Source organism: Chrysemys picta, chromosome 10 (genome assembly GCF_011386835.1).
Source record: "Chrysemys picta bellii isolate R12L10 chromosome 10, ASM1138683v2, whole genome shotgun sequence".
NCBI classification, from domain to species: domain Eukaryota; kingdom Metazoa; phylum Chordata; order Testudines; family Emydidae; genus Chrysemys; species Chrysemys picta.
In genome coordinates this window covers 86019339-86045813 of record NC_088800.1, presented here as the reverse complement: position 1 = coordinate 86045813, position 26475 = coordinate 86019339, and the positions used below count along the sequence as shown (strand labels likewise).

Sequence of the window (26475 nt, the reverse complement as noted above, 5' to 3'; positions counted from 1 at the left end):
TAGATGGTCTTAAAGCATTTTTGTCAAGTCAAATTTGACACCAAATCATGGTCTGTGAAAACAAGCTGTTACAAAATTTAGGACCAATATTGAAGAGTCCATGACATTTTAAACAATACACATTCCCTTGGGTGCTTGCAGTCCAAACATTGCAACACTGCGCCAGTGCATGAGAACCTGAAAGTGACATTGGCTAACCAAGAATGAAACTTTCACTGCTGAGGAACATGCAAAGAGCAAATGAACAATATAAGGAGTAAAAAGTAATCTAAGGGTTTTAATTTGCTCTGTTTTAATAGTCTCAAGTTTTATTAGAAAAACGGTATTTTCTTAAATACAATTTATAACCCAACTAGCTCTTTAAATGTGATATTGACAGGTCTTTTGTATTACTGTTGTCCATACTAATGTTGCTAGTAATTGAGGTTTTTGTGTTCAAGGAAGTTCTCCCTCCCTCCCATTTCATCTAGTGTGTAACCTGAATTTGTGATACCACAATAATGTCTAGGATAGCAGATAATGAGATTATAAATACAGGAAGGCTTTACTGAAAGATCAGGCAGAGTGTTTAGCAAAACCAGAAGGGAGAAAGCCATTAAAAACACATAAGTGTCTATAATAATAGACCACAGAACACAGCTGACCACTCCTCAAGTAAAGGTAACTTGCTTTCTCTAGCATTGTGCTCATGTTCCCATGTCTGAGTCAGTGTGAAAGTCCTTTAACATATTTTTAATACACTCTTAATGCTCATGTTCCCTTTCTGGTTTATAACTAATTCATTGCAAATGTTGTCAACAAAATAAAAAAAGCATTTGACCATCATTATCCAATCCAATTGGTCATAGTTAATTTACTGCACCTGACTCTATGCAATACCAGCTGATGTTCACATCTATCAAGGTGTCCCAGCAAGTGGCTGGTAAATGATAAGGAAAATTGGCAAAACATGCAATGCAAGCTTCACTCTATGCCTGTTTCAGAACTCTTTGTTAAGCCGAGGGTACTTACAGTTGCAGACATAAGTCTGAAGGAAGCCCACAAACAGGCACATGGCAATCAATATTTCAGCCAGTAATTACACTGCATGCTAAACAGAACAGGGGGGCCAGAGGTTGCTGAAAAAAGGCACGTAGACAAGCGTTTTAACAGGTCTTCTGTAGCATGCAGTGCTCCATATCATTCCTTTCATGTTTACTTCCTTTGCGATGCTTTCTACAGCATCTCAGAATATAAGACTGAAACTCTGTCCTATTGATTTGTGCTGCCCAGAAAGGCAGGATCAAACAGTACTAATGCAAATCGATTGGTGGATTCTTTTTATCCCTTATCGTTTTAACTGAAATGACAGAACTCTTGCCGGCTGCATTACAATTAGCGTCACAGTGCATTCCCGTGACCTCTCAGGTCACCCTAGGAAGGCTGTTGCTGAACGGACAGGCAAGTTAGAGATTTCGGTCTTAAATCACATTTTCAGTTCCTAGCAAATCCACGTCGTAAGGAAGCGCTAAAGAAAGATAGAGTATCCTCATGGACTCCAATACTGAACTGAAATCATTCTGAATTTATCTCTGGTCTAGGATTTGGCTCCATTGCAATGTCAACAAATCCAAGAACAGGAGGAAGATTGTTAATTGTTACATTAGGTCTGGTGTGAAGTACGGGGTTATCCAGTCATAGTGCTGTAGGTCAACAAGAGCCACATTAAAGCTGCATTCTTTTCCTCTTGAATGTGCAGGCAAGATACACATGAGCATTATGAGACTCTACACATCTAAGCAAAGAAATAACGAGGCCATGTAGGATAGTTGTGTAATTTAGACCGATCTCCACTAGACCAGCCATTTCGTTTCACACACAACTTAAGCACAGATTACAGATCTCCAGATGTAATAGGGTCACCTTCAGGAGGCTCTTTCTATGGTGAGAAGCCAGGGAGGAGACGGAGTCAACTGCCATTCTAGAAAAGAGCCACTGGGGCCTATCCAGCCCCAAATTAAAGATTCTCCCTTAGGAAGCTCTTATAGGGTCAGAATAAAAACCCACTGAAAATAAGTGAAAAGATTCCCACTAACTTCATGGGCTTTGAAGCAGGTCCCTGGTGCTGCTACCAGACAAGTCATGGCGTCTTATAGGTGGCATTAACATCCCGCATCAAGGTCCTTTTTACGCTTCATGACACTACCCTGTGCTTGTAGCAGCTAAGCCAGACTAATTCACCTTGGGACAGTCCATGCTGCAAGGCTCCATGCGCACTCTTCAGCTCCAGGAACCCCTGGGACCTTCATGAGTGAATTCTGACCACCACTTCCCAGGCATGTTTCTTTCCAGCCCTGTCTGTACCAATTAAAAGGATTCCCCTGAGCAGCTATTCAGCCAAAATCCCTGTCTCTTCTAGTAGCTGATTATCACAAATTTGAGTTCGGAGCAGCACATCAGTCTGCATCCTGGCTGTGAGGGTCACACATCAGTAACTGAACAGCTGGTAGGATCCTGCAGAATGAAGGTCTTTTCCTTCCCCTTATTTTCTCCACAGAGTCACCAAAGTGCTGAGGGTTTGCATAGTCTAAACTGGAACACGCAACTATGTCCAATGTTCCAAAGAAGCTTTTTGATATGACAAGTAACTAGCAAGAAACACTGAAAGGAACAAATGCTACAGAAGAGATTCTGCGTGTAAGTAGGTCAGCGTGCCCCACCAGTGTGACACTTCTCAGGGGACTGACGCCTGGAACCCAGCTTCCAAAAAGGGGCTTTGCTCGCTTCCAGCTCCGCCCTTCAGACACATTAGGCTGATGCTGCCGCCATTTTTCATTGCATTTGCACTGTGCATTTCATACAAATGCACCATAACCAATCTGACCTTCGCTGTCACTTGGCCTTGCCAACCGGTCTATGGCCCAATTCATTTAGCTTCCAATTCCTAATATGTTAGACAGCGTCACTGCGCAGGCACGCCAAGCAAGGTAAAAAAGTGCTATCTACAGTATTAAATGGGAACTCGTAAACTTGTGTATAGGGCCCCTCTTGCTCCTCCAAGAATTCCATCCGCATTTTCTGTCAGTTAATAGGCGTTTTGTACTCAATCGTTAAGGATCAGTTCCTAACAAGTGTCAATTCACAGGAACTGTCATCCTCTCAAAGATGAAAGAGATCACCACCCGAAATACGTGAGATAATATACTGGAGGTTACCACAAGACAACGTAGGAAACAGAATGTGTGCAGAATAACTTAAGGATTCCTCTCCAAGCTTGGTCTCCAATCCAATTATATCAATATCTTAGTTTATCTTCATTAATTATATTAATTTATAGCCACACAGACTACAGATAAAACAGATTAACAAATTCCATTATATTGTACTTCAAAACTGAGAGTAAAATTGCAATTTCAAACAACACTTCCATTGTTCTGACATCAAGTGTATGTTAGGCCATCACAGGACATGATCTTCATCCTTCTTAAAGTAAAAGATAGCCTTGATAGTATATTAACGTAATGATTTCCTCTTCCGGCTACATTTATGTTCATGCTGACAAACACGAAAATTGTATAATCCCAAATCCTAACAAAAAGAGATCCAATCTAAAGAGTTGAGAATGAAATGGTAAAGCTGAGTTTATTATAAAGCTTTGTGTTTAAATGAGAAATATAAAAGCTGCCAACAATTAAAAAGCAAAAAACCCACAGCCTGATTGGCTCACAGCTTCATGCCTACTGTAAATTCTAGCTCTGTGGCTCTGGATTGAGCGCTCAGATTACTACAAACCAAAATTGTACTTTGGTGCAATGCTTTTCTAGCTTAATTGTAGATAACATTATTAGCATAAAGAATCCGGTGCATACATCTCGCCTCCTCCAATAGATTCTCCAACTGGTGGCTAAGCCACAGTTCCAAAAAAACTAAAACCAAACATAGATCGCAGTCTTTTCTAATTAAAATAAAATATTCTAGAGACGTGAAAGGGTTAACTCATGCAATAACTTAGAAATAACGCCTATCAGCACCAACTGTCGTCAGTGTACAGCTGATACCCCCCACTACAACTTCATGCCCTGGTGAATCTGCATACTGGATCTCTACCTTCCGCTGCCTTTCCATCTAAGTTATGACATAATCCACTGCAGTTGGTTCCACATATCTGCGCTGCCAGTTTAAACACACAAAGGGCGTAGAAACGCACAGTCTGCAGAGTCTAAATGTTTACGTTAAGATCAAACGTGATTCGCCGTATGTTTTACTAATGATAACCTTTAATACCCACTCAAGCCAAGTGCTCTTGTGAAGACAAATATTAGGACTCCTGGGCCCAAACAATAGATATTAGAAGCTCTCTTTGAAGCAACTGTGCTGAATTTAATTAAAGGTTGTCAAGTAAAAATCCTATTGCGTGTCCTCAATGCCTAGTTAATATTCAGCCGGGCGGTGGACTCAGATGGAGAAAATGCATGTGTACGAATGCAGCTCCACCGCATTGCTGAGGCAAATTTGGGTCTAGGGCTCACTGCACAGCATCAGACACTCAGCTGGCGTAAATCGGCCTCGCTCCATGGACTTGGATGGAGCTTTGCTGATCTACACCAGCTGCAGATCTGGCTTCAATCTCAATAATCAAAAGCTTGAATGTTGTGCACAAAACCTCCAACTCTGGACTTTTGCTATTTGAAGACTGGGCAAATGGGGGCAAATTCTTGTGTCATTAAACAAATGGCTGTTCAGAAGCAGAAAACCTCAGTTCATTGCTGTGTCTTCTGCATGTATGGAGTCCCAGGAAACAGGGTAAATAGAACGAATGCCTAGAACAGCCACGTTCCTTGGGGTTCCAACATGGCGGGGGGAGGGGCAAGTGTTCATGGACACAGGAAAAGTGTGTGTGGTGGGGAGGGGGTGTCAAATTTTTTATTAGACCAACTTCTCTTGGTGAGAGAAACAAACTTTCCAAAACTTGCAAGCTTGTCTTTCTCACCAACAAAGCGTCCAGTGAAGATAATACTTCACCCACCTTGTTTCTCTAATGTCCTAGAGCCAACAAGACTGCACCAACACTGCATACACAGTAAAAGTGTTGCCTCCACATATACCCATGAATTTAGTAAGCTTCTGCACTGATCACTTAATGCATCCAGGTAAAAAACAGCCGGGAGGCTTCAAGTCTCTGAAGTGATCTTTCGTTAGCTCCCCCCACAAACCCAGTGCACAGCTCTGGGTGGGATGAATGCAGGCAGGCTACCCACGAAAGAGCACAAGAGTGAATGAAGCCCTGCCCCATGGCTACACAGGCAGGAAAGGGGACGGGGAAGAGCATGGGGTAGGAGCAGAGCTTCCCTCCCTCCCTCCTTGGTGAGATGAGGGCAGGGTGGAAATGCCCTTTACTGAGAACAACCTTTCACCCCAGGACTCCAGGCAGCCCACGTAGTACTGGCTATAAGGAAAGGTGGTGGGTGTCTGAGAAAACTCCATTCACCTCAAATTTCTGCCTGAGTTCCTCGTTTCCTTCTTCTCCCTCGGGGGGAACCGGGACGTTGAAGTATTCCCCCTCCTCCTGGCTCAGCAGTTTAAACCTAGATGGACAGAGCAAGAACAGCATGTAACTAAGACAGGCCTGAACCTCAGACACCAGTCACAGAATCATAGAACCACAGGGTTAGGAGGGACCGCCAGGGTCAGCGAGTCTAACCCCCCTCCCAAGATGCAGGATTTGTTGGGTCTAAACCATCCGAGACGGATGGCTCCAGCCTGCTTTTGGCTTGGCTGTTAAACACAACTGTCCTGCTCCGTTCCCTTTTCCTTCTGCACCGATGATGATCTCCTGGGTTTGAAAGAACGCAGCTCTTTATACTCACAATACCCCCTTCATCAGATTTCCAGCTGTGTCGCTGGAACACTGTGCAGGCGTTTGGTTGTTCCCCCCAAACACACACACACAAACAACAGCATAATGCCCTTCAACAAGTCACCTTGATGGGGGGGGGGGGGGGGTTGCCAAATGGTATAGACACCAAGAGCCATTGGAGCCTGGTTTAAACTAGGGGCCTGACTGAAAGTCCATTAAAGTCTATCAGTCTTTCAATTGACTTCAGTGGGTTTTGAATCATGCCCGCTCAACCAAGGCGGTGAAACTGGTAGTAGCACCAGTGGGAATGCCCCCTCCCCAAAGATAGAGATTTTGGCATTGCCGACCTAGTCTGCTCCCGGGGGCCCAGGACCAGAAGAGCAGGCCAACCGCTCATCGCCAGAGCCATCAGGGATGGCAGGGGCTAGTGCTGCTGCAATGGAAATATCGAGGGGCCTGACAGTTGTTTCTGCCCCTGCGTGTTGCTCCGCTGCATAATCTGGGAACCAATGTTCCCTGTAAACTGTGTGGAGCAGGAGCGGGACGGGAGGGGCTGGAGCAGATGCTGCAGCACCTGAAGTCAGGCTGGGAAGCAGGCCGGAAGCTAGGCGATCGGGCCAGGGCTAGGAGCAGCTACCCCGGCAGCTAGTGAGAGAGACGCAAATGGCCGGGACCCGCCATCCCAGCCTGGAGCCAGCTGCCCACCCACTCAAGTCTCAGTAGCTCCCCATGCACATCACCCATCCTACCCCCCCTCCTATCGTCTGCATCCCCACTCAAAGCGAGCTTCCGCTGCCTCGGAGAACAGCCACAGCCATGAAGTGTAAAGCAAAGATTTCCACAAAAACCGGGGAGGGGGTGGAGAGCTTAGCCAGCAATTAACAGAAATCATGGAAATGTCATTCAGATCGGAGGTATTTTATTCAGCCCCGGGCAAAGCCTGGGCTCCCTCAGTGAATTCCTTTCCACAGCAGTCTGCGAGGGGCCGTTCTCGTTATCGGCTGGATGTTATCTAGAGAGCCTTGTGTCTACAGTGAATGAACAAAGTGGTATTTGCATAATACAGGGACGGCCTCTTCCTTTGAGCCTGCTTTCTCCATTAACTGCAGTTGTTGAGATATGAAATATGCAACAGAGCCTTCTCCCAGAGTTTATTCTAGCCAAACGCTGTGACAGGGAAAATTACTTAGATCTCCACTTACATGATTTTTAAAACTCCGTGAGAAACTCTGGCTCATGCTTTCCATTGCGCTAGGAGGGGCGATGGCCTGATCCCAGCGGAAGCGCACACAGGCCTGCAGGCGACCATAAGCCTTGGAGGGATTTGTAATTTAGCTTCTTTCCAGGAGACAGACACTGCCTCCATTTCAGGTATATTTTAAGGGGGTGAGGCCCAGGGGACCTGAACGTGGTTTTGGGAGATGGGATCTCTAATTCCTGATCTCATTGCTGCATGGAACTTCTGTCTCTACGCTTCAGCTTCTCCATCCGCACAGTGGGGCTCGTAAGACCTGCCTTCCAGTGGAGCTGAGAGGCATCACTAACGTTTGCCAGGCACTGAGAGCTCCAAATGTGAGAGGCAGGGTATCCTTACGACTATTTCATTAGCAGAAACTCCTACCAGGCAGGAGGTAAGAATGTAACTGGCTGTTCCATTGCAGAGCTGTGTGTTCCTCTAGCGAGGCAAGTTACCCATCACGGAGCAGCGCGCAGCCCGGCCGTGCACCTTCCGGGTGGATTCTGGAGGGGCTATTCCTGGAGCTGCTCTGTACTTTTATAATGACACAGACGCTTCTATCCAGAAACCCAGATTTTGGAGGTGGAAAAGGTGTAGTCCCACTCCTCAGCCTTAAACAGGGGTGGACCTGCTTAATATTTACAAATGCCTTATTAGGCCTTCTTCCCCCCCCCCCCGCGACACACACTCCTCCCCCTCCAGGAGCTATTCTGCAGAAATCAAGTGGGAACCTGGACAAGAGTGCAAATAGGGCAAATGAGTGATGTGCAGGCATATTTTTATAGTATGCCACCACCAGTTAAAAAGAACAGATTACAGCTGTATGACGTTTGTTGATTATTCTGTTTTCTAAATGTTCCTTCTCTAACCGCTCTGAGCTAAATTAGAAATATGGGCTCTTGCACATTTTCCTCTCTATATCTGCAAGGCAGTTTCTTCAAGGAAAAAGTGGAGAATCCAGGGAAGCTTTTTGCCTCCCATAATAAGTGGTCCATCTGGTTTTTGCTTGCAAGACACATACAATACCCGTTTAAATTACTATACTTCATATGGTAAGGTAACATATCTCTCAAGCCTCAGTGACTACAAAAGGAAATTAAAATGGCATGAAACCTGCTGGGGAAGATAACATGAAAATGAACAGACCCCATACAACATGATTTTTATGGGCCCACTGTGTTCATCTTTCGTATGGTAACAAGTGACAATAATTACATGCTTTGGACAGGATTTCTCATTTCATTGAAAGAAACCTCTAATCATCATTTCAGCTAGTCCACGGGCTGCAGAAGCAACAGCCTCCGACATAATTCATGTTCCTGCTCTACTCTCTCCCTTAACTAGCTACCACTGGCTTTTCTTTGGATTCACACTGTGATCAGCACAAAGGCTCCTTGCTGGGTACGTGAAGCCACGAGACTATTGTTAAAATCACCCTAGATTACATTTTTCATGCTCCCTTGTAGCCCAATACATTTGAAGTTTTGAAACCTACATACTAACATGCAGGACAAATGCTGGGATTTGGGATTACGAATTAAATGTTAAGTATCAGAGGGGTAGCCGTGTTAGTCTGAATCTGTAAAAAGCAACAGAGGGTCCTGTGGCACCTTTAAGACTAACAGAAGTATTGGGAGCATAAGCTTTCATGGGTAAGAACCTCACTTCTTCAGATGCAAGTACATTAAATTAAATGTTGTATCCTTTTGATGTGTGCCTAGACCAGGGGTGGCCAAACTGTGGCTTGTGAGCTCCATGCGGCTCTTTTTACAGTTAAAGTGCGGCTCACAGAGCCCCCACAAACTCCCGCTCATTCTCCACCTATCAGACTGGGGGGGGGGGCGCTCGGGGCTTCTGCCCTGCAGTAAGGTGGTGGGGTTAGGGGCTTCTGACAGAGATGATTGGTGACTGCTGAAAGTGGGGTCATAATTTAAAGCTTTGTTCCCACCCCCCAACATCTTGAGTCACACACACACACACACACACACACACACACACACACCCTTACCATCAGCAGTCCCTCCCTGCAGCTCCCAAGTGTTAGCTTCTTGTGGAGAAGTAGCAGCAAAGGGCTGGGAGCTGCAGGGAGGGGTCTGCTGCTTTAGCTCCATGGGGAGAGGGAGTAGCAAAAGCAGCTCCGAGCTGTTTACCACCGCCTCTCCCCACAGCCACAGCTGCCATGCAGGGAGAGGGATTGGTGGCACCATGTGACTGAGCAGAGCAGGCAACCCTGGCAAAAATCAGGGGGGGCGGGCAGGGAGGAAAAGTGACCACATGTGCCCCCCCCAAGGTGTCATCTCCGGCTTCTGCCCAGCAGGGAGAGGGGTCTTGGGGCTTCAGCCCCACGGCCGTGCCTGATGAGGTTCGGGGCTTCAGCCCCATGGAGAGCACCTGCCAGGGCTGGGAGCTTCATGGGGCTGAAGCCCCGAGCCCCAGCAAGTGCGCCCTGGCTCTCAAACTTCTGAAGATGGTTGTATGTGGCTCGGACGGTCAGTAAGTTTGGCCACCCCTGGCCTATACAAATGGGAAATCCTCAGAGCTCCCAACCAGCCAGAGCCCAAACGTGAAACACAACAACGTGTGACAAAAAAAACACAATGAAGGGGACACAAAATTTAAGTAACCCAGTGAAGGAAATTCAAAATGCGGTAGGAATTCCTCCCTTCACTACTCTTGTTCTAGGACCTCAGCTGCACGATTCTTTATTGTGGATGTAAATCACTGATAGCAATCAGAGTGATGGGACACTTTGTGTGGAACACAGGGGACTTGGGGACTAAAATGGTTGTTTCAACAGTTTGCTAGCCCTCCACAGAATGACAGGTTGCTACAGGGTACAAGGTGACACTGCTGTGTTCAGAGCTCTGTGGCTTTAGAGCAAATTGAGTCTTACCATCCATCAACGCCTGCTTTCTGCAGCTCAGAAATCCCAAACGACAAAGACCCCATGAAATCATTTCTGCTGGTCAGATCCCAGTCCCAAATCTCCACTGACAACCTTCTGTCTTTGTCCGACTCTTTCAGCTGACTGCAATAAAGGAGGGGAAGAAGCAAAATGTCTGTAGTGGAAGTTATCTCCGCAATTCCACATGCTTCGCGCGTGCGTTCAATAAATAAATGAATATGAAATGAAGTGATGGTCTTCAGCGACAATACGTTTCTTTAATGTTTAATTTGCTGATAGCGCACATTTCAAATGGAGAATGTAAAGTTCTTTCATTGAAATGCAAGACTTTGATCAGTGCACAGAGCAGAAGTTAAAGCATTTCCGAGACATTTATTATGACAGGAAAAAAGTTACTTCTCCATTGAATCAGCTGAATATTTCAGATACTTAAAGCCCAGCAAACACATTCACGGTCATTCTGGAGACAAGAGGGTCTACTTTACAATATTAAATTTGTGTTACTCTACTTACAATTTAAAAGTCTCATTCCACTCAGGATTCAGAGAGCACTTTATAGTTTTGGTCTTCTGTTTGCTTTCACTTTTCGGGTCGGGGATTAGTTTAAGTTTCACATAAGGGTCTGACAAGCCATTAGGGTCCATAGGAACTAGATTTCTGGCGTCTCTTACTAGGGAAAAAAATAAAAAGTACATTCAATGTTAAAACTACAAAGATATCTGCAGCCCTATTCAGCTTCCTTAAAAATATTTCTGTCCCATACGCTTATGACATGGCATAACTGACTGACATTACATTGAAATGCTGACTGAAAACTGCGTTAATATAGACATTGATCATAATAGGAATGATTAATACAAAGTAAATACACATGTAATGGACATTCTATTCAAATGTAGGACTGTGAAGTTCCCTTTCTTCCTCCTGCTGGTTAAGAGGAAATGAACTGCCATCCCAGATCATACCAGCGGTCCATCTAATCCAGTATCTTGTCCCTATCGGTGGTGAGCTTCAGAAATGCTTCAGAGGAAGGTGTAAGAATCCTGCAATAGCAGATGTGAGATAATCTGCCAGCTCTCTAATAGTTCGAGATTGGCTAAGGCCCTGAAGCACAAGGTTTAACATCCCTTTTCAAAAATTCTGTTAGCATTAACCGTGGATATTCTTTTCATCCATATAAATGTATAATCCACATTTTACTTTACTAAATTCTTGGCCTCAATGACTTCATGTGGCAATGAGTTCCACATTCCAATTATACATTGTGTTTTGAAGGAACAATTTCACTTCATTATTTTTACTTATACAGCAACCATAAGTGTGTTAAGTGTTTTAGCAAAACACCCAGGAGTCAGGCGGGTCGAAGGACAGTCCAGATCAGTGGTCAGAGTTCACACAAGAGGTCCAACGGCCAGGAGACACAATCCACGGGGAAGGCAGAGCAAGGCTGCTGGCGGGGTCAGGTGAGGCAGCAAGGCACTCAAGCTGCGTCTGAGTAGCAACCAACAGGCAATGGCTTGTTGCTCAGACAAGCCAGACAGGAAGCAGGACATTTATATATGGCTACCAGCCAATCAGAGTCAAGACCATGTGGCCAATCAGGAAGCAGGTCGTGGAACCGCTGAAAGCTAGTCTATGAATTCCCTGGTAATTCAATGAGTTGGTATGACACAATGGCCAAGGCTGCTTCCCAAGAATTTGATGGATCCAGGTTCAAGACCAGCAAGGAGTCTGGTGGCACCTTAAAGACTAACAGATTTATTTGGGCATAAGCTTTTGTGGGTAAAAACCTCACTTCTTCTGAAGTGAGATTTTTACCCACGAAAGCTTATGCCCAAATAAATCTGTTAGCCTTTAAGGTGCCACCAGACTCCTTGTTGTTTTTGTAGATACAGACTAACACGGCTACCCCCTGATACTTGAGGTTCAAGACCCTGCCAATAATCTAAATAAAACAAACATGGAGGGAGAGATTTTCAAGAGTGCATATGTAATTTATAAAGAGCGGCAAACGTCTGTTAGTCTATAAGGTGCCACAGGACTCTGTTGCTTTTTACAGATCCAGACTAACACGGCTACCCCTCTGATATGTGATTTATGAACACTAGTCCCATTTAAAACAATCAATGGAACATCGTAAATTAATTAGGGCTAGATTTATAAAGGTATTTAGGCACCTAAAGATGCAATTAGGCATTTAGTGGGATCCACAAAACACAGGCACCCATTTCCCATTGACTTCAGAGAGAGTTCATCGCCTAGCCTGCTTAGGTACATTTGCAAACACTACCGGTGCCTATAAGGATCTTGTGGAGCCTAAACACCTCCAGAAATCTGGCCCTTAGGCACTTTGAAAACTATTTTTGAGAAGAGAGAACTTTTTTTTTTTAAATATATGGAGATATACCTATCTCCTAGAACTGGAAGGGACCCCCAAGGTCATTGAGTCCAGCCCCCTGCCTTCACTAGCAGGACCAAATACTGATTTTGCCCCAGATCCTTAAGTGGCCCCCTCAAGGATTGAACTCCTAACCCTGGGTTTAGCAAGCCAATGCTCAAACCACTGAGCTATCCCTCCCCCCACTAAAACCTGTGCATTGCAAACCGTAAAATAAAACAAAGAATGAGATCCAGGGTTCTTTTGTAAGAAGAGACCAGCATCGATTTGAATTTAAATTTCCCTCGAAGAACAAGAGGATGAAGAACTAGGTTCAGGATACAGACTAGTGCCTGGGCAGCAAATGCCCTCCACTGTCCTAGGAAGGACAACGGAAAGAGCGAAGTGATGACCATTGCAAGAGCAAATTAGACATTAGGGAAGTTTAATCAGGGTGGCAGATTCTAATGCAGGGCTCTTCTGTTGAGTCACTCTAGGTTCAGCTGCTAAAGCCCTGAATTCAGAGTCAGGATAATTACAATGAGTCATGCTGCAAGTGGGGCTAGAATATAAAAAGGGAGGTGGGAGCCTCTCCTTGGGCCAGAGCACATGAGAGAGCTACAGACTGGAGGGAAACGCAGAACAGCCAAGTTCCCGGAGGAAGCCTCAGCAGAAGTTTACATCAGGTTGTTGTTGAGTTCCACTAGTTATAAACACCAGTAATCGTAACCCGTCTAATCCCTGCAGACGCTGGAAAAGGAACTACGTTCCACAAACCCAAGGAGGGTTAAAAGGGACACAGTGGGTTTATCACAGGAGTTCTAAATATTTATTTGCAAAAAAAAAAAAAAAAGGCAAAAAAGCAAACCCCAAATAGGTGCCTGACTTGAGAGAATGGAGTCGACAGCCAGGGGGGAGGGGTGTGTGTGTGTGTGTGTGTGTGTGTGTGTGTGTGTGTGTGTTTAAGGGGGACAGCCAAACACCCACAACGCAGACACAGCAAGTCTCATGTATGTCCTTTGGCTTTCTTGGTAAACTAAGTGCTCAAGTCCATTTTGGGAGGACAGCCTTGGGAATCACAACAGGCTGGGACGTCATTTCTAAGCTTTACAATTAGAATAGGACTGTCGCCTTTCTTGGGGAATCTGCAGCAGAACAACAGAGAGCGGTTACATAATTTCTGGAACCAGGCAATTTCCATGAGCTACTGGATCCAGAGCGAGGCGATATTTATCTAACCACAGTGCTCGGTGAGCATGGGCTAAAGATAATTTTAACTGAATTCAAAATGAATTAATCAGAGGAGATAAAGCAGGTGGGGGAGGGGAGATGTGCAGGAGACCTCAAGTGCTTCTAATTGGATTGCAGCATTATAAAATAAAATTAGGCTGGGGAAACAGATTAGATCATTCTATGTCGAAGAGTTGCCAAGCATTCAAAGCACGATCTCATTGGTGCTCGGGCTGCCGGGCTGAGGAGAAGATAGTCCAGATGAGAAGTCCCACTGGATGCGTTGAGGCACAGACAACAAGGGGTTAAAAATATGGAGGATGTAGCTGCCCCTCTGCTGAAAGCTGAGGGAAAACGCCTCCTCTTCCAATCTACTGTAGCCACTGGATACAACCACTAGCAAAAGGCTCCATCAGGTGCTAAATTGGGCAGTGGGGGGGTGGGTGTGACCGTGAAAGGGTTAATTTGGAAAGTCAGCTTGTCTAACCTACCTATTATGGAATCAAATAAGAGGGCCCCAGAACTCTAGGTGGGGGAAGGAAAAAGCAATGTGGAAAATCTTGGCCATGGATTTCAATGGAACCAGGATTTCACCCAATATTCTGCCCCAGAGGAGAATACCAACCAGGCCTGCTGTATGCGAATGCAGAGCATTAGGGATTACTTGTAAAGATCCAAGTCGCTTTCAAATAGGCCTCCCTAGTCTTCTGGAAAGCCTTCTTAGTGCAGGATCGGGAGCCAGTTTGTTTTTCAAAGGGGATTACTGCTTCAAACTCTGCAATCTAGCTCTGTCCTCCTGAAACACAGCCCAATTTCCGGCTCCGTGGAATCTAACTCATAGCCAAAAATCAAATCTCCATTTATAAACGAGCTCATTCATCAAACATGACACCTTCAACAGAAGCATGCGAGACACAGAAAGGCAAAGCTGCAAGGGACTAGCCTGCAATCCAATCAAAGATACCTGGGCAGGGTCATTGATTTTATAGCACTAAATATTCTTCAAAGTCAAAAGATGACCAAGCCATGTGGATCAAAGAACCTTCCTGCCCCTTTGGCAGAAGAGGGGACAGGATTGACTTCATTATGGACAGCCAGATAAGAAAAATATATAGTGGGCAAGGACCCACAGAGGATCAGGATACGTCTGGAACAGGTTGTGTCTCTTTACTGCAAGATTATGGGCCAACAGTGCCCACGTCAAGGCTCAAGAGTACAGAGGTTGCCACTCAACATTCACCAACAGTATTTGAGACTGCATAGTTATTTCCTATTAAGTGGAAGGAAACATTCAAGATATTACAGTATAGTAACTCTTGGCAGATGCTGGCTAAGACAACCACTTTGTTTCCCCAAGGATACAAAGTGTCGATGATTTCACCCCCATCACAATCACAAGAAGCTCCCCTCCCTTAAAGACAGTCTTCAAGCTATTAGTTCAGAAAATACCAAAGCCCAACATCTGTATAAAAGATGGTACCAGATGTGTTTTGCTGATGATCCCTTTGCAGCAACTCCTGACCCGTGTGGGAGGATAAGCCATTGGAGAAAAAGGTCTTATTCCCAATCTTACCTTCCTAAGGGCCTGGGTAAGTATATAAAGAAATATTGGCATTATTTACCTTTATACAGGAGATTACGATGTCATTACCTATTCTCTCTCTCTCTCTCTCTCGCCACATATTTAATCCAGCTGCATAGATGCTAAATGCTAATGAGATGAATAATCAAACAAAAAACACTTTTGTGCAAATTCAGGCACTCCTGTTCCACTTAATGTCTGTCGTTACGACAATCCCAGCCAGCACCCCACACAGGGAACCAGATGGAAAATGGTATTGGAAAATTTTTTAAAATCCAGATGGGTTGTTTTGGGTTGTTGTTTTTTTAAACTCTGTAGATATCAGACAGTCTGGTATTTCAACACATGACAATTCTGCTGTATTATGTCTAATGACTTCTTCTGGGATGATTTGGGGAGTGGAAGAGAAAAGGGACAGTAAAAAAATACAAGTAAAATTCTGCCCTCGAGAGTGCACCATCCCTTCACCTGAGTAAGGTCATTTCCAGGTAGATGACTATGGACTTGTTTACATACAAAAATTAATCTACAATAGGGCAGGGTGTGAATTTAAAGCAAGATTTGCTATTCCTGAGTAAGTCCACAAGCTGACACTCTTAAATGACTTATTCTGAATTAGGCCTGGTCTACACTACACCGTTAGGTCAATGTAAAATAGCTTAGGTCGACCTAATTATGTCAGCGTACCCGCTACAGCCTTGCTCCCGCCGAGGTAAGTGCCCTGCTACACCAACGTCAGAACCCCACCTTTAAGAGAGGTGCAGGGCTTATGTCAGAGGAGTCAGGGCTACCTAGTGTCTGTAGGACACCGTGTCCCTTACATCGGCGGTCTTGTCAATTTCACAGTCCTGATGGACAAGAAAGCCGGGGAGCTAGAGCCCAGCTGCCCCCTGCACCCCTGGAGACCTGGATAGCTGAATCCCGCTCCTGGCTGGGAGCCGGGGCGAGAAGCCCGGGTGGCCAGAACCTGCTCCCGCCTGGGAATGGGGAGTGGAGGGGGGGGGCGCCTGTGGGGCAGCCAGGCTCCCGGCAGGGAGCTGCCAGCGGAGCTTAGAGACCGGGCTCTCAGCTCCCCATAGTGCCCCACCTAGATCAGTGGAAGCGCTCCCGCTGAGGACGTCCCCCACCAACCCAAGGAGAGTAGCGTGGACATGCAACAAAGCAGTAATCACTGCCGTGGCTGCAAGTCAACCCAATGTAGGTCGACTCGGGTTTCCAGTGCAGACATACCCTTAGCTTAATCCACTTCCCGTGAGAATTAAACTAATTTGGAATAAAGGCACTCCCATTCTGGAATCAGAGTGTTCACACAGGGATTTAATCAGGAATAGCCTTTTCAGAATAACTTCTCAATACACAAGCAGCAGTCCTGGGGGAGGAGGGGGGTGATTTCTCCACTGTGCTACCAGTAACAGTAAGTGAATCAAGCCTCAAAGAGCTCTCTAAAGAAGCTGTTTGTGGCTCAAGAAGGGAGGTTAAAAGTCTGATCCAAGCTATCTTGGGATAGCTAAGGTTATAGACTGTTATATCATGGCAAAGACTCTTGTCTGAACTACTGCCAGCTCCATAGTCCACACATTTCAACAGGCGTGTCCAGTGGCTCCAGAGAACTGAAAGTAACGGGACAATCTTTATTCATTTATGGTGACCTGATGAGTATCTGTCTTTGATGACTGTGTGCACATCATAAACATGAACGTCTACGGGGTATTTAGCAATATAGAACAGGATCAGAATTTAATACAGTAGGAAGTTATTAATAGCAGTGCCATATTCTCCTTTATAATAGCTCACAGACACAAACAGCGTGACTTCATTTATTTTACAGCGTTCATTCAGACAATTACTTTCATGTGCCATTAGTAAATTAATCATTTTGTTAAGTCAATACTAATACCAACTCTGTGCCTCAGAAGATACACAGTAGCTATTCTGTGGCTTAATTTGGACTCTCAGTCAAAATCTCCTAGAGAAGGCTTTGTACCATCCACACAAAAATGGCTTGAGAACTGGAAATCTGCTATGTGAAATCTCTAAGTAATGAGTTTAATTTCCAAGGGTCATGAAAAGGCTCTGCTCCAATACAACCACAATGATTTCCCCTCCTCCCCCCACCCGTATCTGGGGAGAAGAATACATATTTTCTCATGATTGTGATGTGCTTTTATCTGTTTTTTTTTAATAGAAAAAGCCTATCATTATAACCACATTTTTGAATAATGAAACACAAAATGTATTAAAAAAAAAAAGAATCCAAAACTAGGTCCCAACAAGCCATTATCTAACTAATAATACAAGTCTAAAGAAAGCAAGCTTGATCGTATTCGTAAACAAACATAAGTAATCCCTAAATGCTGGTTCCTAAAATGAAAGTGTTTTGTATTAAAAGCCAAGCACAAAAACTGCCCATACAGCTGCATACAGCTAAGAATCTCTTCTCCAAGGCTTCCCTTGTCCAGTGCCTTTCCCATAATTGAGTTCTTAATTTCTTGGTTAGTTTGATATCACACACACACCTCTCTACCTCTGCCCTTGGTTTTGACCCATTACTCTATTATTGGATAATTCAACCACGGTCTATAAAAAAAATTGCCAATAAATGCCCATCAAAATGTTGAGTGAGTGAGATGCCCCAGACAAGATATCCTCTGTGATCTGAATCCGGTGGCAAAACCAAGCGGTGCTCTGTGTAATGCAGTACTAGCAATAGAAAGCGTATTTCAGGAAGTACAAACCTTTCCAGCAAAGCACATCTGGCCATGTGGACTCAAGGTCCATTGGTTTTGCCCAGTACTGTTGTTTCCTTCCTTGGCTAGAGAGGGCTACACAAGAAAGCATCTGAGGCTTGGTCTACACTACCCCCCTAATTTGAACTAAGGTACGCAACTTCAGCTACGTGAATAACGTAGCTGAAGTCGAAGTACCTTAGTTTGAACTTACCTTGGTCCACACTCGGCAGGCAGGCTCCCCCGTCGACTCCGCGGTACTCCTCTCGCCGAGCTGGAGTACCGCAGTCGACGGCAAGCACTTCCGGGTTCGACTTATCGCGTCCAGACTAGACGCGATAAGTCGAACCCAGAAGTTCGATTGCCAGCCGCCGAACTAGCGGGTAAGTGTAGCCAAGGCCTTAGTCTCACGCCTACTTGTTGTAAAATCCTGTATTCTGGCACACGGGGCTTTTTACAGGTATGGGGAAGGTTTATTTTGTGGGGGCATTAGTAGCACATCACTGCTCTGTAATATTTATGACCATTGAAATTCCTTGGGGTCAAGTCTGGTTCTGGACACAGTTTATGGAGACGGTCACCCCACTAAGGTTTCATTCAGCTCTGGGCCAATAATCAATCCCTCCTCCTCCGTTTTGCTCAGGACAGCACAAAACTGGCTGGTTTCATCTGTTAAACCCACACGAGCAAGAGGCCATTATTCAGCACCCGAATGGCTGTCACAGATCAAGCAAACTCGAGTGCCCACGTGGTTCTGGACGCAGCAGGGCCTGCGTGGTCAGTCATTCCGCCCATCCTCACTATGGCAGGACTTTCTCTGTACAGCAGCCTCTTCCCCCAGCTCAAAGGTGTGGAAAAAGCCATCCCTGCATCCAGAGCAATTACTAGAGTGATTTCAACACTGGTTACCACAGGAAAGCTCTTCCCATCACCCTCAATCTCCCTACAGAGGAGATGCACAGAAATACAAGGACCCCTCACATTTCCCGGGGGGAGGGATAGCTCAGTGGTTTGAGTGTTGGCCTGCTAAACCCAGGGTTGGGAGTTCAATCCTTGAGGGGGCCATTTAGGGATCTGGGGCAAAAATCTGTCTGAGGATTGGTCCTGCTTTGAGCAGGGGGTTGGACTAGATGACCTCCTGAGGTCCCTTCCAGCCCTGATATTCTAGGATTCCCTGGAATGCTTATGCTATTGTGTGTGCTGGCAATGTAGGGAATCTAACACCCGTCATGGCAAGCTCTCTTGTGCTTCAAATACTGGTAACTTCACCCATTTTTTCACTCAACGCCGGCACTCCCCACGTGCCTTCCAGCCACAGGGAGAAAAAAAAGGCAAACCATAGCGGATCAGACCAACGCTGCACCCAGGGTGGTATCCCACAGTCAGCACTGGCCAACATAACACATTCTGGAGGCAGGCAAATAAAACCCCCGCATCATTTATCTGGGCCATTGTGCAGTGCTTTAGGTGAGGGGCAAATAGAATTCCTGACCCTTGCAGTCAATCAGTTTACGCCCGGAAGCATGAGATTTGATTACCCCGATGTCATTATCTCAGCATGCACAGCTAGAAATGTTATTAATGGAAATAAAATTATCAAGTCATTAAAAAAATAGAAACCTCTGCATAATGCTCCTCCTTTGACCTTAAATAACTTTCTAGTTCTTCAAGTGGGAAGCAGCGACTTAGCTAAGGAGAAGTGATTTTTAAAGAATCAATCTCTCTCTCTCTCACACAAACAGTTATATCAAGACATACTATATAATCCCACTAGGACTGGCATAGAGTTCTCCGGCATGGCAGAGGAGAGACCTGTTTTATGCTGGAAATTTATAGCATTTCTTAGTTTATTAAATTCTATTACAAAATATTTCTCTCTCTCTCTCAAATTGTGACAGCTACATGCATCTTTAAGCAAAAAGATTTTCACTGCTAATAGTTACCAATAAGAATATTACAATCACATGTAAGGTGGCTGCTCTGCAATAAGTTTGGATTCTGCAGAGGACGTTAGCACTGTTCACACATGCTCAAAAAATAGGAATTCAGGAGAAGGCTGCAGTTGAGGAAAGTACATCAGCCATGCTTCAATCCTGCTGGACTTCAATGGAACTTGGGCATGTGCTTCTGGACTGGTCTGGAACAAAGGGATCCTTTCCTGAATTGGACTCCAAACAGACACATCCCTGTCACTCAGTATAAAGTGATACTTTTCCTGCTGCTGCACGGACGGAGTCAGAACTAAGCTCTGGATGCCAAATGAGCAAAAGCCCTTCCAGGCTGAACAAAATCTCTGGCTAGCCACGTATTCCTTAAACATTCCCCAGCAACCTTTCAGGGTTCGAAATGTGTCTTTGCTCTGCATCGGAATAACCCTAAACCCTTTCACTTGGTTTGTGGACCGTGGAATGCTGTCAGGACGGTGGGGCTGGCTCACTCTCAGAGGTTAAGGCACTGGCCTGGGAGGTGCAGGTTCAAACCACTGTTGCGTTGCCAGAGCCCTAATTACTTAGACCTGACTTTGCAGGGGGCATTGGCACTTGGAGGGACTTACATGATAGACACCCTCTCTGTGCTACCCTGTACTCGGGACCCAACTCTGTTGCCATGGGAATGAGAGAGATGTGCCGAGCTCACCCTCACAGAGCCAGGACAGGTAGAGGTGGTCGAAGGGCATTTGAATAATTTATTCCACAAAATTTGCAATAGTTTTCATATGAATTATTCAGCCAGTATCTTTTAATTACTCAGCCAGCTGTATCGGCAGGGAGGGGCTCAGGAGGAGAAACAGATTTCAAACACTCGCTTCTCTAATGAAAAAAAAAAAAAAAAGGCAAAAAAAAAAATCACTTTTTGAAAACCCACAGGACAGGAGGGCGAAGGCAGGCAGGGCAGGGTGGAGTGAGACTGGGAACGAAAGCCGGGAGCTGCCAATTTCTCAGTCCAGCTCTGTTGCCTGCCCTTGGCCAGGTCACTTCCCCATCTGGAATACTGACCCCCTGTGCAGTGGGGCGCACACTGCAGAAGGGGGAGTGTAACCCACTGGTCGGCACGCACGCCGGTCCCCCTCTGTGCCCGGGCCACAGGTCTCAGCTACAATGCCGGGCTCTTGAGCTCAAGCTGTGGAGACTCCTGCCTTAGCTTGGACATCCCCCAATTCGATCCCGGTTGTCAGCCAAGATGGCGACAGTCCCGGGAGTGTCACCGATCTCGGTTTGTTAGCATGACTGAGTTCAGAATTTTATTGAGACACAAAAAAACGAAGACAAGAAACCTTGGACCTGGTACCATTTTAAAGGCATACCCTGGATCAAGACCAGTCCTCCAGTCAGCCTGGTAGCCTGCATCTAGTAGCAGCTACTACACAAGGTTTCAGAGGAAGGCAAAATGCATACAGGAGTTACATCAAAAGCAGACTGTTCTTAGCTAAGCATGCAGTGCAGTATAGGGGTGTGTGTGTGTGTGTGTGTGTGTGTGTGTGTGTGTAAATAAAATCCAAAACGTCTCTTGGACACTGCTGCATAATCAATTACCCTCCCCTTCCTAGCATGCAGAGCTGTCACTATTGTTTGTTTAGCGTGGACCATACAATGCACAAGAGCAGAGAGAGCCCTTCCCCTTAGACAAACGCATGAGAGATGGGACATACTTGGAAATCCAGAGGGGGAGGGAGATGTGGATGTATTTTCAAGAACTTCCTGCCCCCCAGGAGCCCTGTAACTATTCCCTGCTCAGAGCTGCCCAGAGGATTCAGGGGACCCGGGGCAAAGCAATGTCGGGGGCCCCTTCCATAAAAAAAAGTTGCAATACTATAGAATACTATATTCTCATGGGGGCCCCTGCGGGGCTCGGGGAATGGGGCAAATTGCCCCACTTGCCCCCCCCCCCGGGCAGCCCTTGCAGACTCTGGTCCCAATATGCATCACCAGAACCTCCCTGCCCAGTGACCAGCCCAGGGTGAACCGCACATGGCACGAACTGTTTCACACATTCCTGGATGGGATTACTGGGTGGAGGGAATGCTTAGAGGCTGATCTACTGCACAGGACCATCTTTCCAGCAGCATGCACCATCCCTGCCCCAAACGGTACGCCCGCCCAGCAAAACCCCATGGCTGCAAGTCTCAGAGCCTGGGTCAACTGATGTGGGCTCGTGCTCTGGAGCTAAAATTGCAGCATAGATGTTCAAGCTCAGGCTGGAGCCAGGGCTCTGAGACCCTCCCACCCTGCCGGATTTCAGAACCCAGCGCCAGCCTGAGCCGAACGTCCACACAGTTGACCTGGGCTCTGAGACTCACTGCCACAGGGTTCCCCCCATGTAGACGTATCCAAAAATGACTGCAGCCCAGTGAGTGTACGGAAGGCAGATTAACACCCAAGTGCATTAAAACATTTAATTAATATGCTGCAGAAGGATATATCTCCACATAATAGAAAAAAGCACAGGACTCATTAAGGTTGCATCTTCTTGGGCTGGTGGTTATTAATTAATGCACTTCCAGCTCGTTTATCTAATCGCAGCATAATTGGTTCCAGTTTTGGTCAATGTTCTACTTCATCAACTCGGTAAATAGCAAGGATTGAGTCCCCACAGCAGGCGCCGGCTCCAAGGAGACAGCAAAAGGAAATCTCCCAGACACTCAGTGGGTTTCTGCCACTCACAAAGGCACCCCAGAAGACAGAACCCACACACATGCACTGGCACTGCTGTAGCCAAAAGGTCTGTCTGTAGCCCCAAGGACAAGCCAGCCCTGCCGCCCACTTCCCTCCTCCCCCCCCCCAAATTGTTAAGTGTTTCTTGCAAATCTCCACACCACTCGCTCTTGAATAGTGCCTAGCATGGGGCCTCTCAGCCCAGTGGGGGCTCAAAGCAATGGATTGGCAATACACAGCTTTCCAAAGCCAGCAGGTATCCTACTGGTTCCTGGCCCCAGACAGCCATTTGCAGAGCTGAGAACGGAAGCCAGGAGTCCAGATTCATAGCTGTCCCTCCTACCCTAACCCATTAGACCCTACTCCCCATCCAGAGCCAAGAATCGAACCCAAATGGAGGGAGATGTGGACAGCTCTGACCCAAGGGGAGAGGAGACCATGGACAGTGGTGGAAGGACCTATAGATCTCAGCAGGTAGGGGTGCCTATACCCAGCCTGGGAAGTGGGATGGATGGGGGGGGAGGGGAGGATGTGCAGTCCCAACAGTGGGCCTAGGGTCAGCACTGAGCGACTGGCTTCCTCGGTAGCAGGGGCCACCTTGTTCACACCTCATTGGCCGAGGGAATCCTGGGACTTCTGAGGGACGGAGGGCTCTCCCACAATAACCCCAGGCCAAAGGAGCTCTGGCACTACTAAAGCTTGCATTTAGCTGTCATGCTTATCCAAGTCAGACCGTGAGCATGGACCTTGTCTCACCTCAGTGTGCATCGCACATACTAGCACCACCACCAGACGGTGAGCATGTTAAACTCTTCTAAACATCAGAGCCCTGCCCAGTGGAGACAGGGGTGTGCAGACATGTCAATAACTCACAGCAGGGATGGTCACCCCCACCACCCACTGCGGCACAGCATTCGGCTGCAGAGACAGCCAGCCTCATGAGATTCTTGATGTTCACCCCCTTCTTGTCAACTGTTGAGGATAGGCCACTTCCACCTTAATTGAATTGGCTTCGTTAGCACTGACTCCCCCACACTTGGTAAGGCAAAAACTCCCAACTTTTCATGTGCTGTGAGAGATAGATAGATAGATATACACACATACATACATACCAGAGCACATGTGTACACACACACACACACACACACGCACACAAGCTTACTGTATTTTCCACTCCATGCATCCGATGAAGTGGGTTGTAGCCCACGAAAGCTTATGCCCAAATAAATGTGTTAATCTCTAAGGTGCCACAAGGACTCCTCGTCGTTTTTGCTGATACAGACTAACACAGCTACCCCTCTGAAACCCGTCGCCATCAATAGGCTGAGTTACACTGGTGGAAGTGGCATTTAGAGCGGGCTATAAAGGGCATGAGAACTGTGCTCTGCCGCTCATACTGCCAATGCTAAGCACTCAAGATGCTCTTAAGGCTGTTCTGCCCATACCTCTGCTGTTCTGGTAGCATGAAGGAGCAAGTGCTGTGCACACATTGCATCTTCCTGTGCATGGAACAGACTGATCATTGACAACCCCCCAGAAGATTGTCTTCTGCTTCAGCAGGTCGCCAATCCCCCAACGCCCATGGTGCAGGAATACTGCACCGCCCCCAGAGCTACCCAGTGGATATGGGTTTGGAACAGGCTGCTGTGCCAGGAGGAGCAAGATGGCAGTGGACACCCCCGCACCAGGTAGGGTGCCTGTCCTGACGCTGAAGGGGAGGGCCAGCTCTGAGCCTGACGTGCATTACCCAAGATGTCAGTTTACAAATGGCAGTTTTATGTAGGTTTACTAAAAAAGGGTGGTGGGTATTAAGACTGCCCATATGCCACAAAGTACCCAGAGATCTTGTCGGTTCCTGCTATGTTCCACACTCCCAAGATTATACAAAACAAAACTGGTTCCTTCGTTTCAAACCTACATACATCGATGCCTCTCATTCCCTCTGGGGTTGCCACATGTCCTAGCAGGGAACAGATAGATCACCCAACCTACAGCACAGCCATATGAATTTCCCATTGGGAGAAAGCCAACTTCCTGGGAATTAGATAGCACACCACTCTGAACAGCAGGCAAATCTAATTCCAACTAAGTTAGCAGCATGGAGCCGGCGAGGCAATGCACCAAGAGAGTCCTTCATATTAATAGCTTTATCACTGAAATTCGGTTTCATGCTATGTGCTACATACTGCCTTACTGCCTCTGAACAGCAGAAACGGAGACGTAATAATGGACTTCAAGCCGAGTCAATGACCTAGCTTCACATCCTCTTGCTCCTCCATTCCACAGACTCAGTATTCACACCTCTTAATACAATAGGCTTAGAATAATCTGCCACCACATTGGGAGCCGCTACATTATGGAAGCAAAAACATGCAACACCTTGATGACATTTTAATTTGCTACAATGTCCCATTTTATTCAGTGAAGTCTTTTTACTTTAATAAGATACTTGATCAAAGTCCACCACAGAACACGGACTGAATGTACAGTCTCACCTGTCTGACACCAGACGAATTATGCCATCACTTCCTGCCTTTCACTTAAGGCAATATATATAAATATATAGACATGTCACGGGGCTGATACACCCCGTCACAATACACTGCACTATCTACTTAGCTGGAGATCTTACGATGCCCCATTTTATTCCATATCAGCTAACATATGGTGTTCCAGAAACTGAGATTAAATACATTTACCATTCCAGTTTTGCTTTAGAACAAACCGTATGCACCGCAGTAGTATGCCCGGTGAAGACGCTCTAAACCTATGGGAGAGAGCTCTCCCATCGGCTTAATAACCCCACCTCTGGGAGAGGCGGTCGCTAGGTCAGCGGGACAGCGCTGTCTACATGGGGGGTTAAGGTCAGTATAACTACGTTGCTCGGGGATGTGGATTTTTCACACCGTGAGAGAGTCATACCGAAGTAAGTGTGTAGTGTAGACCAAGCCTAAATCCTCTTGAAAGCCAGTGGAAGTTAGGGGCTTAGCTTGGGTGAGCTTGTAAACCTCACTAGGTGCCTGTCAGCATCTTTCAACGCCTAAATCCCTTTGTCAATCTGGCCCAGCGTGGTGTGTGCGGTCTATAAATCAGTTCAGACAGACAGATGGAACCACACTGCCTGCTTTACAGGAGAAAGAAAGCCACGCTATTCGGATGGGGGCTAGAGGGGTGCAGAACATCCCGGCACCGAGCGTTGGTGGCCACGGCAGCAGCTGGACCAGAGCTGCTCTCAGGTTTGGAAGTAGCCCAGCGACCCAGTGCTCTGCAGATCATGTTCTGCTGCCTTCTAGTCACTTATCGTCAGGCCCAAAAGTGCGTTTAGTCCTTATGTGCGCCTGAAACCTCGGCCAGACACTTCCACGCAATTTGCAATGGTTCTGTTAGAAGAACAGACGTTCGCTTGATTTTTATTCTCGTTAAGAGAACATTATTGCTCCTATAGAGCATGAGAGTGAGCCCAGGGGCTGGCTCCAGCCACCCTTCCTAATAGATTCCAACGCGATGGGATGGCTCCGAGCAACGAGAGTTACAGGTTCTGGTCCATGTTTTTAGATTCCATTGTAAGTTCTTTGCATCAGGCTCCATCTCTGGGCTTGTCTATATGGCACCTCGCACCATGGGGCTGCCACAGGTAATACACATGCACAAACGTACATCATTTCTAGCAGGCATTTCTAGCAGTTTTCAATCACTTGAAATTTTAATTTTCTAACCCGACGCTGCCAGAAGATCTTGTTCAATCACTTGCTTCCGTTTCCTACCTTTGTTCTTTTCAGCACTGCAGTGGCTGTGCCAAACTGCAGGGAGCTAGATTAAAACCCCAAACAACTAAATTCACTAAGGTGGTGAAGGCTCAGCCACGCTTCTCCTCCTGCCCTATGTTGTCTGTTCTATTTAGGCTGTCAGCACTGGCTGTCTCACTACTAC

The 26475-nt window shown here is 46.3% G+C and overlaps 1 protein-coding gene across 4 annotated transcripts in view; it reads right to left on the bottom strand.

Moving 5' to 3' along the window:
• The window catches only part of PRKCB (protein kinase C beta), a 235275-nt gene that overhangs the window by 67068 nt on the left and 141732 nt on the right, over nt 1-26475 (bottom strand). For all 4 annotated transcript variants that reach the window (XM_005288918.3, XM_005288917.4, XM_005288920.5 and 1 more), the window contains 3 exons: nt 10492-10648; nt 9967-10101; nt 5468-5564 (listed from right to left, as the gene is read on the bottom strand). In XM_005288918.3, coding sequence (XP_005288975.1) covers nt 5468-5564; nt 9967-10101; nt 10492-10648 — 389 coding nt within the window. The remainder of the gene's footprint in view (nt 1-5467; nt 5565-9966; nt 10102-10491; nt 10649-26475) is intronic.